This window comes from Emys orbicularis, chromosome 1 (assembly GCF_028017835.1).
Source record: "Emys orbicularis isolate rEmyOrb1 chromosome 1, rEmyOrb1.hap1, whole genome shotgun sequence".
Classification (NCBI taxonomy): domain Eukaryota; kingdom Metazoa; phylum Chordata; order Testudines; family Emydidae; genus Emys; species Emys orbicularis.
This window is the reverse complement of record NC_088683.1, coordinates 157,194,802-157,207,035: the sequence shown is the minus strand read 5'-3', so window position 1 is coordinate 157,207,035 and position 12,234 is coordinate 157,194,802. Positions and strand designations below refer to the sequence as shown.

The window sequence follows — 12,234 nt, the reverse complement described above, 5'->3', positions numbered from 1 at the left end:
AAAAAGACAAATGATAACATTCCAAAACATACAAACATTTCAAAGTATGGAAGTTCACAGAGTACCCGAAGTACTGTAACTCTGCCGTATAAAGATGCCAGCCTCTCCCACCTTCTCTTCTTTATGGATGAAGTGCATCACAGAACATTGGTTTCAAAATTGCGTTCATACATATGCCATCAAACTAACCTTTTTCTCTTTTCTTGTTATTGCTATAATTTCTTGAACTGGACACAGGAGGATTTCTATGTAGACATGCTCCCATCTTACATAGTGACCTTAGATTATTGGCTGCCACATGGAATAACAGAGTGAATTATATGTGGCGCAGAGGTACCCTCATCACTTTATAGGTTATGTCCTAAATAGGACTGTCAAGTGATTAAAAATATTAATCGTGATTAATTGCACTGTTAAACAATAAAAGAACACCATTTATTTAAATACTTGTGGACGTTTTGTACATTTTCAAATATATTGATTTCAATATATTTACAACAGAGAATACAAAGTGTACAGTGCTCACTTTATATTTATTTTTATATCAAATATTTGCACTGTAAAAAACAAAAGAAATAGTATTTTTCAATTCACCTAATACAAGTACTGTAGTGCAATCTCTTTATCATGAAAGTTGAGCTTTCAAATGTAGAATTATGTACAAAAAAAACTATTCAAAAATAAAACAGTGTAAAACTTTAGAGCCTACAAGTCCATTCAGTCCTACTTCTTGTTCAGACAATTGCTCAGACAAACAAGTTCGTTTACATTTGCAGGAGATAATGCTGCCCGCGTCTTGTTTACAATGTCACCTGAAAATGAGAACAGGCGTTCTCATGGCACTGTTTTAACCGGCATTGCAAGATATTTACATACCAGATGCGCTAAAGATTCATATGTCTCGACGTATGTCCAGAAATGCATGTCCTCTGGAATGGTGGATGAAGCATGAAGGGGCATATGAACGTTTAGCACCTAAATACCTTGCAATGCTGTATACAAAAGTGCAATGCGAATGCCTGTTCTCACTTTCTGGTGACATTGTAAATAAGAAGCGGGAAGCATTATCTCCTGTAAATGTAAACAAACTTGTTTGTCTGAGCAATTGGCTGAACAAAAAGTAGGACTGAATGTACCTGAACCAGTGGCCAGGCAAGCTTTGTCAAGCTCATCAACATCCAGGTGAACTTCCCAAGGATGATCAGAGTCCTCAGAGAACCTCTCAAAGGTCATCACAAACCAACATGCCACTCTGATTTTCCTACTGTGGTGTGTATTGACCATTAAAATGTGACCATCATGTTCAGAAATGTGGCTTTGTGCACCACATCTCTGCCAAATTATTCTAATAAACATAATTTTAACTGTTTCTTACCGTCCATGCTCAAGTTTGTTCTCTCACTAAAAGAATTTTCTGTCTGGGGAATAATTGTTTCCACCAAAACTGAAATTATTCTCTATCTGTAGGTGAAAGAGGGCTAGAAACTTAATTTTAGGGAAAAAAAATAACAAAATCATAGAGTGCTTAAATATTTTTTAAATGTATTTTAGAGTTGAGAAGATAATCATGTTTCTTTTTCTCCCCAGCTATTAATAGGCTATGAAAATGGGACGGTGGTACTCTGGGACTTGCGATCAAAAAGAGCAGATTTAAGAGTTTACTATGATGAGGTAAGTATTTCCCACTCATTCAGAGTAAAGGACAATTTGGTAGTATTTTAAGAAGCCGAAGATATATCTGAAAGGCCAGGTTAGTTTTGGAAATGCAATATACCATAGTACTCCTTAAAGCCATGTCCCATTGGCAGCAGCTATCAAAACCTGGGAACTCCGAGTCTGAATGCATTTGCTGTTACTGCTTGAGCTAAAAGACCCCGCTCTCCTAGCCAATGCTGGAGCAGACTCATCAACCTCTGTGTGGCCTACCTTCTACTAGAGGGGGACAGAACACCACACCGAGCATGCATGTGTTACAACAAGAACTGTGTGAATGACTGATTTGTTGGGTTCACTGGAAAATCCGGAAAAAAAAAAAAAAAGTTTTGGATCAAAAAATTTAAAAAATACAATGGAAGGAAATTTCTAAACAAAAGAATCTCAAACTGAAAAACTGAAACATTTCATTTTGACTTTTTTGGAATTTCTTTTGCTTTTTTTTAAAAACATGAACAATTTAGTGTAACTGATGAGAATTTTTTGGTTTTGTCACATCTACATTTTTGCCTAAGAAAAGTTTCAGCTCTAGTTATAACTGTATTTAGGAATTACACTTTATTGTTATCATTACTGGATATTTCTACTTCATTAGTTAATATCAAAGGCAATTTATTACATAGGTTTTATATATTACACAAAGACCCAGAGGCTGAGTAGCAGTTGGTTTCAGTATGATATATTCTTACATATCTACTAGACCACTATTTCTTGCAATTTGTAACTAAGTTGGAAAATCAGATGAAGATTCAGTTCTCGTGTTCCACAGAATTCTTTTTAAAGTTACGAATGATTATTTATAGAATGTTTCATATATACATGGCATTCAGCAAAACACAGCCCTCATCTTAACAAACTGACTGGGTAACCCAATTCAGAGAAATACAAATACAGCTCATGGGTAACAGAAAGAGATAAAAGGAGATTTCTGGGAGAAGATCCATGCAGGAACTGTTTTTTCACCCCCCTCCCTTTTTTTTTTTTAATGTATGAAGAATACCTAAATAGTTGGGGGGAGGGTTCTCAACTCTAAAAATTGTCTGGGCAGGATTCTCATCCCTGGGTCTTGTATTCCTTAGTGTGAGATGGACAGAAATCCCACGAGATCTAAGATTCTTGTTCCCTGAAGGCAGTGGTATTGGATCAGCTTGTGAGCCATCTCCCTGTTGGCACATAGGTAATAGTTCAGTGTCTTCTGGGTCATTAGGCAGAGATGGGCGAGGAAATTGTACTCCCTTCTGATGAGCAGAAGAATTGAGTGCAAATCAACATTTCCATTTTTCCAGATGAGTACTCTGTATCAATTCAGCTAAATTCAGTGAGACTTTATTGGCATGACAAGCCATCCAGGTGTTGCCAAACTGTCAGAAAAAGAACAGGCCCTTCTGGTATGAGGTATGTTAGAAAACCAGACTCCTATTGGTGAAAATAGCTGGATCATTTTACTGTCAAGGCTTTCATAGTTTAGCTCCACAAAGCCAAGCTTAGGAACATAGGAATTGTGTCATCAAATTGACGTGTGGTCCATCTAGTCCGGTTTCTGGCAGTGACCCGTACGAGATGCTTGAGAAGAGAATGTCATCTCTATAGGTTCCTCCTTTCATGGACGTCACTTGCTCCTTTTGGATTTTCCACGTTTCTGCTTCTGGGCTTCTTTAGCTTTTAATTATTTTCTAAGCCAAAATTCTATGCCATAATTCTTTTCAGTCCATATTTGGATTGATATGGCATATTCTCACATTATCATATTCAGTTGTATGGTGGTTCTGATTCTTATTTTTCTTCCTTATTCTTTTCTTTCTAATGTTCACACATTAACTTTCATCTTTTCTTTACTTCCTTCCAAACTGCATCCTTTTGTTGTCATTTCATTTTCACACCCTTGCCTCATGCAGTCATCATCTCATTATTCAAGCAACATACTTGGCTTCTTACTTTCTGTGCACTCATTTTCTCTTTCTATTGTCTACCTATTTAATCTTTCCAATACACATTTGGCTTTCCCTTATCGCGTCTTTACCGTATGTTTTCAACTTGTATGAAGTGCCACAGCTGAAAATGTCATCCTGTTCTATTGAATTAGTCATCCATCAATTATTAGATATTTAAACTTATTTTTTTAATTATGAAGCCAACGCATTGAGACAAAATGAATTTTACTTAATTTTAAGAATTAAGTTTGACAAAATAAGAAGTTAAATTTTGCATATCACTAAATTGTTGAACATAGAGCATAATGATAAATATGTGAATGGGGTGCAAATGTACTTATTACAAATAACAGTTTCTTTACTCAGATTGGTGAAGTACACCCCAAGACTTTGAGATTCAGTTAGAACAACAAATATAACTGAAATAACAGGAAAATAAGAGAGTAAGAAAAGTATAGCAAAATAATCCCCTGTATCGTGCATAGTTAAAGCAATCCCACAGTGTTGACATACTTAGGATATGTCTACACTATGAAATTAGGTCGATTTAATAGAAGTCGATTTTTTAGAAATCGATTTGATACAGTCAATTGTGTGTGTCCCCACTAAGCACATTAAGTCGGCGGTGTGCATCCACAGTACCAATGCTAGCGTCGACTTTCGGAGCGTTGCACTGTGGGTAGCTATCCCACAGTTCCCGCAGTCTCCGCTACCCATTGGAATTCTGGGTTGAGTTCCCAATGCCTGATGGGGCAAAAACATTGTCATGGGTGGTTCTGGGTACATGTCGTCAGGCCCCCCTCCCTCCGTGAAAGCAACGGCAAAAAATTGTTTCTCGCCTTTTTTCCTGGGTTACCTGTGCAGACGACATACCACGGCAAGCATGGAGCCCACTCAGCTCACTGTCACCGTATGTCTCCTGCGTGCTGCTGGCAGACACGGTACTGCAGTGCTACACAGCAGCATCCCCTTGCCTTGCAGACGGCAGACGGTGCAATACGACTACTAACCTTTGTCGTCGTCCCGTGGGTGCTCCTGGCCAACCTTGGTTAGGTTGGTCTGGGGCGCCTGGTCAGACATGGGTGCTCCTGGCTGATGAGGTAGGTCGGGGGCGCCTGGACAAAAATGGGAATGACTCGAGGTCATTCTCTTCTTTAAGTTTCATCTAATGGAGCTTCAGTCTTGCCTGGAATATCATGCCAGCTGGAGGCTTCTGCCTCAGGCTGCTCTCCCAGTCGGCAGCACTGCGCGGTCGCACCTACCCCAGCCTACCCCTTGCTCCCATGGCTCATGAAGCTTGGACAGTAGTAAGAAGCAGTTCAACTATAGGCTGAGCAAGTGCATAATGGTGGTAGAATGTGCCTTTGGACGTTTAAAAGCTCGCTGGTGCAGTTTACTGACTTGGTTAGACCTCAGCAAAACCAATATTCCCATCGTTATTACTGCTTGCTGTGTGCTCCACAATATCTGTGAGAGTAAGGGGGAGACGTTTATGGCGGGGTGGGAGGTTGAGGCAAATCGCCTGGCCACTGATTACGCGCAGCCAGCAGTGGCATAGCCAGGGTTGCAGCCGAGGAGGAGCAGCGGCGAAAAAAGGCGCCGGTCCTTCGGTGGCATTTCGGCGGCTCTGCGCATGCGCTGAAATGCCGCCGAAAGATGGAGCGGCGCAGGGCCGCCCCGCTTCCCCATCCAGAGCGCTGTCCGGGGCACCGAGACCCCCGGCAATGCTCTCAGGGCCGGAGTCCCGGCGGGAGCCGGCCACCCGTGGCCCCGTTCTGCCGGCCGGCCAGAGCGCCACTTTTGGGGAATGTGGGCTCAGGGGAAGCGGCCGCTTCCCCTGAACCCCGCTAGCTACGCTACTGGCAGCCAGACACCAGGGCGGTTAGAAGAGCACAGCAGGGCATGCTGTGCATCTGAGAAGCTTTGAAAACCAGTTTCATGACTGGCCAGGCTACGGAGTGAAAGTTCTTTTTGTTTCTCCTTGATGAAAACCTGCCCCCTTGGTTCACTCTACTTCCCTGTAAGCCAACTGCCCTCCCCTCCCCCCTTTGATCTCCGCTTGCAGAGGCAATAAAGTCATTGTTATTTCAAATTCATGCATTCTTTATTAATTCGTCACACAAATGGGGGGATAACTGCCAAGGTAGCCCAGGAGGGGTGGGGGAGGAGGGAAGCATGGAGTGAGGTAGTTGTAGGGGCACCCCCTAGAATGGCATGCAGCTCATCATAGAAGAGGCATGTCTGGGGCTCTGACTTGGAGCAGCCGTTTGCCTCTCTGGTTCTTTGGTAGGCTTGCCTGAGCTCCTTAAGTTTCATGCGGCACTACTGCGGGTCCCTGTTATAACCTCTGTCCTTCATGCCCTTGGAGATTTTTTCAAATATTCCGGCATTTTGTCTTTTGGAACGGAGTTTGGATAGCACGGATTCGTCTCCCCATACAGCGATCAGATGCAGTACCTCCCGTTTGGTCCATGCTGGAGCTCTTTTGCGATTCTGGGACTCCATGGTCACTTGTGCTGATGAGCTCGCCACGCTGGCCAAACAGGAAATGAAATTGAAAAGTTCGCTAGGCTTTTCCTGTCTACCTGGCCAGTGCATCTGAGTTGAGTGTGCTGTCCAGAGCAGTCACAATGGAGCACTGTGGGATAGCTCCCGAACGCCAATACTGTTGAATTGCGTTCACACTACCCAGCAGAGTTGATTTCAGCGCTAATCCCCTCATCGGGGAGGAGTACAGAAAACGTTTTTAAGAGCCCTTTAAGTCGACAAAAATGGCTTCGTCGTGTGGACGGGTGCAGGGTTAAATCGATCTAACGCTGCTAAATTCGACCTAAACTCGTAGTGTAGACCAGGGCTTAGAACTTAATGCAGGCCATTAGAAACAAAGGTGGAAGAAACAGTCAGTGAAGCACACTGCAAGAGGAAATGACGTTTCGGTCTGCTGCCTACTCAGTCACTCTTGGTGTCCGACATGAACATTCATGAATCAGTTTTTATACCCTGTTTTTCATAAATATACATTCTGAGACCAAATTTACTTAGGTCTTGGTCCCTTTTCCATATGTGGTGTTCTGGGAACATATAATTGGGGTTCTGATTGCTGTCATAAGCTATTTGTGTCAGTACCACATTAATACATTTCCCAATGTTTTCGATATGTTAATGCAGTTAGCCTCATGGTTACACATACTAAAACATCCTCCCAAAATACATTATTTTATGCTTCTGTGGTGAACTTATTTATTACAGACTACATATTACAAAACATTGCTAATTTGTATAAACCTTAGGTTAAGCAGTCATGCTAACTCCTTCGCTACTTAAGCTAACTATCAAAATTACTAACAGGCTCACTAGGCCTCAGCTTATTGCCAAGCCTGCCTTAGTTTTTATACAGACTCTGTACTTGCGTGACAGCTCTAATAGCTTCTATTTTAATATATTAAAAGATTGTAATATGCCATAGCACATGATACAAAATTTAATCTTGCACCCTAAAATTAGTTGCAGCGCTTCTCAAACTTTAGCAACCCGAGGACTCTCATTTTGATTTACAATTTTTTGCGGATCCCCAAGCCCCCCCCCCTCATGCCCTGCCCCCATTCCTCCCCTTTTCCCAAAGCCCCATCCCCACCCCACCTCTTCTCGTCCCCGCTCCACCCTTGCCCCTCCTCTTTCCGCCCCCTCCCCCGAGTGCACCCCGTTCCTACTTCTCCCCCTCCCTTCCAGCTCCTTCTGCAGGAGGCACTGGGAGGGAGAGGGAGGAGTTGAGGGAGGGAGGGGGAAGAGTTGATCAGTGGGGCCAGTGGACACCCTGGGGTACCCCTGTGGACCCCAGGGGTCCGCAGACTCCAGTTTGAGAAACGTTGGGTATGGGGGGTTTAGGTCAACAAACTACTTAGTTTCCTTTAGAGCCTCTTATGCAGAACTTTGTCAGAGACTTGTTAAATGTCCAATAAATTAGGCCATCGGGTTTTCCTTTATATGGTATTTTGCCAATGTGCCACCTGAACCCTAATAGATCAGAGCGCTGTGGTGTGATTTCCCTTTACAGAATCCATGTAGGTTTATCTATTTTATGGGAAAGAAAGAGGACAAGGAAAATCTTTATATTATTCCAGTATGTAAACCTTAGAAATGAAAACCAAAATATACAAACTTAAATGATGACTGCTCTCATGTGAGTGCATTAGGAGTGTGGAGGGAAAAAGGAACAATGAGCCGCTCCCCCTTTCTTAGTATTCTTCCACAGGAAGCAGCCCTAATCTGGCTACTTGTGCTTGGGCAGGAAAGCGTTCTTTCTATCTATCTATCTATTACCTTGACGCTAAAAATTCATAGTTTAGTCCAGGGATCAGCAACCTTTCAGAAGTGGTGTGCCGAGTCTTCATTTATTCACTCTAATTTAAGGTTGTGCGTGCCAGTAATACATTTTAACGTTTTTAGAAGGTCTCTTTCTATAAGTCTATAATATCTAACTAAACTATTGTTGTATGTAAAGTAAATAAGGTTTTTAAAATGTTTAAGAAGCTTCATTTAAAATTAAATTAAAATGCAGAGCCCCCCAGACCGGTGGCCAGGTGAGTGCCACTGAAAATCAGCTCACGTGCCGCCTTTGGCACGTGTGCCATAGGTTGCCTACCCCTGGTTTAGTCCATAAAGTTCCAAATAATTTTTTACATAAATCATAAATGATTCTCTTGACTTCTAATCTATTTCTTTTAAAAATGTGTATGTAAAGATCATTTTTAAAGTTTTGCATGGGAATGTATTTGTACAAAAAATACAGAAATAATTATTTCCCAATTTTCAGAGGGTTTTGTTTTGTGTTCCAACCGCTAGAATCTCGCATGTCCAAGGGCTTGTCTACACAGGGACATTAAGGATTATGGCTACACTGCAAGTAAACAGCCAGGGCTGGCCCAGGCCAGCTGACTCAGGCTCATGGGGCCAAGGCTAAAGGGGTATTTAATTGTAGTGTAGACATTTAGACTCAGGCTGGAGCCTAGGCTATGGAACCCCATGCGAGGGAAGGGTTCCAGAGCTTGGATTCCAGACTGAGCATGAACATCTACACCGTAATTAAACAGCCCCTTAGACTGAACCTCCAAGCATGAATCAGCTGTCACGGACCAGCCACGCGTGTTTAATTGCAGTGCAGATGTACACTGAGGGCTTGTCTATATAAGGATGTACAGGAAAATTACTCCAAATTAATTTAAGATGTGAATTTTGAAGTGGATTAGTTAAACTGCATTAAATCCCTGTGTAGATGCACTTATTCAGAATTAAAGTGCCCTTAATGCAGTTTAGTTCACTTTGGAAGGTAATTAAGGTAAACCAAATTGAGGACTTTATCCTCACGCACAACTATTTCAAATTTGGTGACAATATATACCTTCAGACCAGTGGCACCGCCATGGGCACCTGCATGGCCCCACAATATGCCAACATTTTTATGGCTGACCTGGAACAACACTTCCTCAGCTCTCGTCCACTCACGCCCCTCCTCTACCTACGCTACACTGACGACATCTTCATCATCTGGACCCATGGGAAGGAGACTCTGGAAGAATTCCACCACGATTTCAACAGCTTCCACCCCACCATCAACCTCAGCCTGGACCAGTCTACACGGGAGGTCCACTTCCTAGACACCACAGTACAAATAAGTGATGGCCACGTTAACTCCGCCTGTCCTGACCTGAGCCTAAGAGGATGCTCAGAGGACCCAGGGATTGGTTTGTGCTTATCGCTAACATGTACAGAGAGAGCGAGGCCTGCAGAAGCCTGGAGGACCGTGCTTGTGTTGCCAGAGGCTGATGATTTCAGGGAGCTGATCCACAGGCGGTACAAACAAGACTTCCACAGGCTAAGGGCAGGTGGGCGAGGTATCTCTCAACCCTATGTACCCCTGAGAATCTGCCCTTGTAGCAAGTGCCCACTAGCACATTCTCAGCGTGCAGGTGTATCTGGTGTTTTCAGTAAAACTGAACAATTCTGTTCAGAAAAAATTCGCTGTGCATGTGGAGAATGATACACACTAAGAAAAGTTATTAAACATTTAAGTTAGCATGTACAGTTGAAGGTGCTTCTTTTGTCTGCTTTGATGAGCAATTTGAGTGAAAGTACTTTAAAGGGGTGCTGATGGTGGTGGATTGCAGACAAATAAGAGGCACCCAATTGCTGCGATGCCATTGGATAAGGATAACCTCAAATCACACATTAAAATGTAGCTGTATTAGTTAATGTGAACTATGTATTCTGTAATGACGTTCCTGTTTGTTCTCACTACCATTTCTTTAGGCTATTCATTCTGTAGACTGGCATCATGAGGGGAAGCAGTTCATGTGCAGTCACTCTGATGGCAGCTTGACTCTGTGGAACTTGAAAAGTCCTAGCAGACCATTTCAGATAACAATCCCACATGGTAAGAAAGATGCTTTAAAAAAAACATATTGCAGGGAAGGAATGAAAGAGATGGTTTTATTTGCAGATATCTATGATTAGTTCGTTTTATCTGGTCCTGTGTCCTACTTTGTAGCCATTTCTTGTATAGGTTCCTATATTCTTTAATCTGCAGAATATTCTCAAAATCAACTAGCAGCTATGTTACTTTTTACATGAGAGGCCTGTCTCAGCACCAAAGTATCTGATTTTTATTTAATACCCTCTGCCTCTGACCATGTTTGATTTGTTTTGCTTGTGGGAAACAACATTTAAGCTCATATATGTTTAAAACAAAAATTTAAAAGACAATAGGATTTGCTGTGAAGAAAGAAAATATATTGAATAAAAGAGCAAAAGGAATCTAATTATTTTAGACAAATTAATATCCAAACTGCAGTGGAAAATAGGTATTAGTACTCTGCCATCTGCAATGACTTTAAAGTTCAATTATTGTGCTATATATAGAACTATCCAGTGTGGTGGCAATTATAAGTTTTAGTAAGATTTATACCTTCTTTCTTTCCACAGGAAAAATTCAAAGAGATGGGAAAAAACCTGAGTCTTGTAAACCAATTCTTAAAGTAGAGTACAAGACATGTAAAAGCAGGTATGTTTTTGTCCCCTTACGAAACGATTAAGCCAAATCTATGTGCTTGGCTACGTATGTAAAATGGAGCTGCTTATGAATACTTGACATGTAGATGAATGATACAGACTGTAATTACATGATCAGATGCTGTTTGTTCTGGATGATGGTCTTATGGTTAGATCACTGGAAAGGACCCAAGAAAACTGGATTGTGTCCAGGCTCCTTACCTTGGCTATAGATTTCCTGCACTGCTGAGGAAGTCTTTTAAACCAAGTTTCCAAAGGTGTCTTCAGAATGATACGGTCTGCTGTTTCTAATTTATGCTGTTTAAAAATGATTAAAATTATGTATTTATTTTTTAAAATGCAGCTCTTAAATTAAAATAATAAAGCAAATGAATCACAGAATACATAGCAAATGAAATGAAATGGGACTGCTCTGCTTTTCTATGCATTTTTAGATCTCTGATACACATTTAATCTTCCAGAGATTGATCCTTCCTACTATATACAGTATTTCAGCTCTTTTAGGAAAATAATATTCACATGTTTCTTTTATTTAGTATACAACAGCAAAAACAAAACATTGACTTGACCTTCACTATATTCCTTTGTCATCTTCCCAATTAATAGTCTATGTGCAAATGTACGTTACAATATTAGGCCCTAAATCAGAAAATCACTTAAGCACATGTTTAAACATATACTTAAGTCCCATTGAAATAATTGGGACTCAAGCATATGCTTAAAGTTATCGCATGCTTAAATACATTCCTGAATTGGTGTCTGACTTGAGAAGGGGTTTAAAAGGTCTATGTGTCATATTTTCCACTAAATTCCTACATACAGTTTTAAAAAAGGAAATCCCCACGAAGAAAACACTTTAAAAAAACCCACACCTCCAGCATATACAATAACTCCCAACATTCCCTACAATTGCATTATAATGCAGAACTTTAACTCTGACCTTAGACTTACCCATCAGAGAAGAACACAATATTCTGGTATGTGAATGTCTAAAAGACATGTGTTGTTGGAGTTAAGGTTTTGTGTTATAATGTAATCATGGGAATTAGGATATGTGTGATGTGTTACTACATGATAGAAGTGTAAGGGAGTTGTTTATAGAGGGGAGAAATCTGTCTGTGAAAATGGTGAATATGATGTTTGGTGGGGGTAAGGGGAAAGAAGAATATTATAACTGACATGCATCCGACAAAGTGGGCATTCACCCACGAAAGCTTATGCTCCAATACATCTGTTAGTCTTAAAGGTGCCACAGGACTCTCTGTTGTATTTTAACTGGAGAATTCCTACTTTTCAGGGTTTGTGTGGGTTGGGGGTTGTTCTCCTTAGGCAACTTTAATAGATTTTAAATGTAAGTTTTTGTCTTTGTGAGAATTTATGTAAAGGTCCAAGTTTTTTTTCAAATTTTGAAATACACTTGTTAAGTATATCACATGTAGGACTAGTGGGACATAATAATATAATTATTTGCATTTCTGTAATGCCTGCCAGATTGTGCCTCAAGTTCCATGCACAGATCTCACGT

At 41.1% G+C, this 12,234-nt stretch overlaps 1 protein-coding gene across 3 annotated transcripts in view; it reads left to right on the top strand.

The window, feature by feature from the left end:
• STXBP5L (syntaxin binding protein 5L) overlaps window positions 1–12,234 on the top strand; it is a 392,773-nt gene that overhangs the window by 255,081 nt on the left and 125,458 nt on the right. For all 3 annotated transcript variants that reach the window (XM_065413820.1, XM_065413813.1, XM_065413804.1), the window contains exons 7-9: window positions 1,588–1,671; window positions 9,951–10,074; window positions 10,623–10,701. In XM_065413820.1, the coding sequence (XP_065269892.1) occupies window positions 1,588–1,671; window positions 9,951–10,074; window positions 10,623–10,701 (287 nt within the window). The remainder of the gene's footprint in view (window positions 1–1,587; window positions 1,672–9,950; window positions 10,075–10,622; window positions 10,702–12,234) is intronic.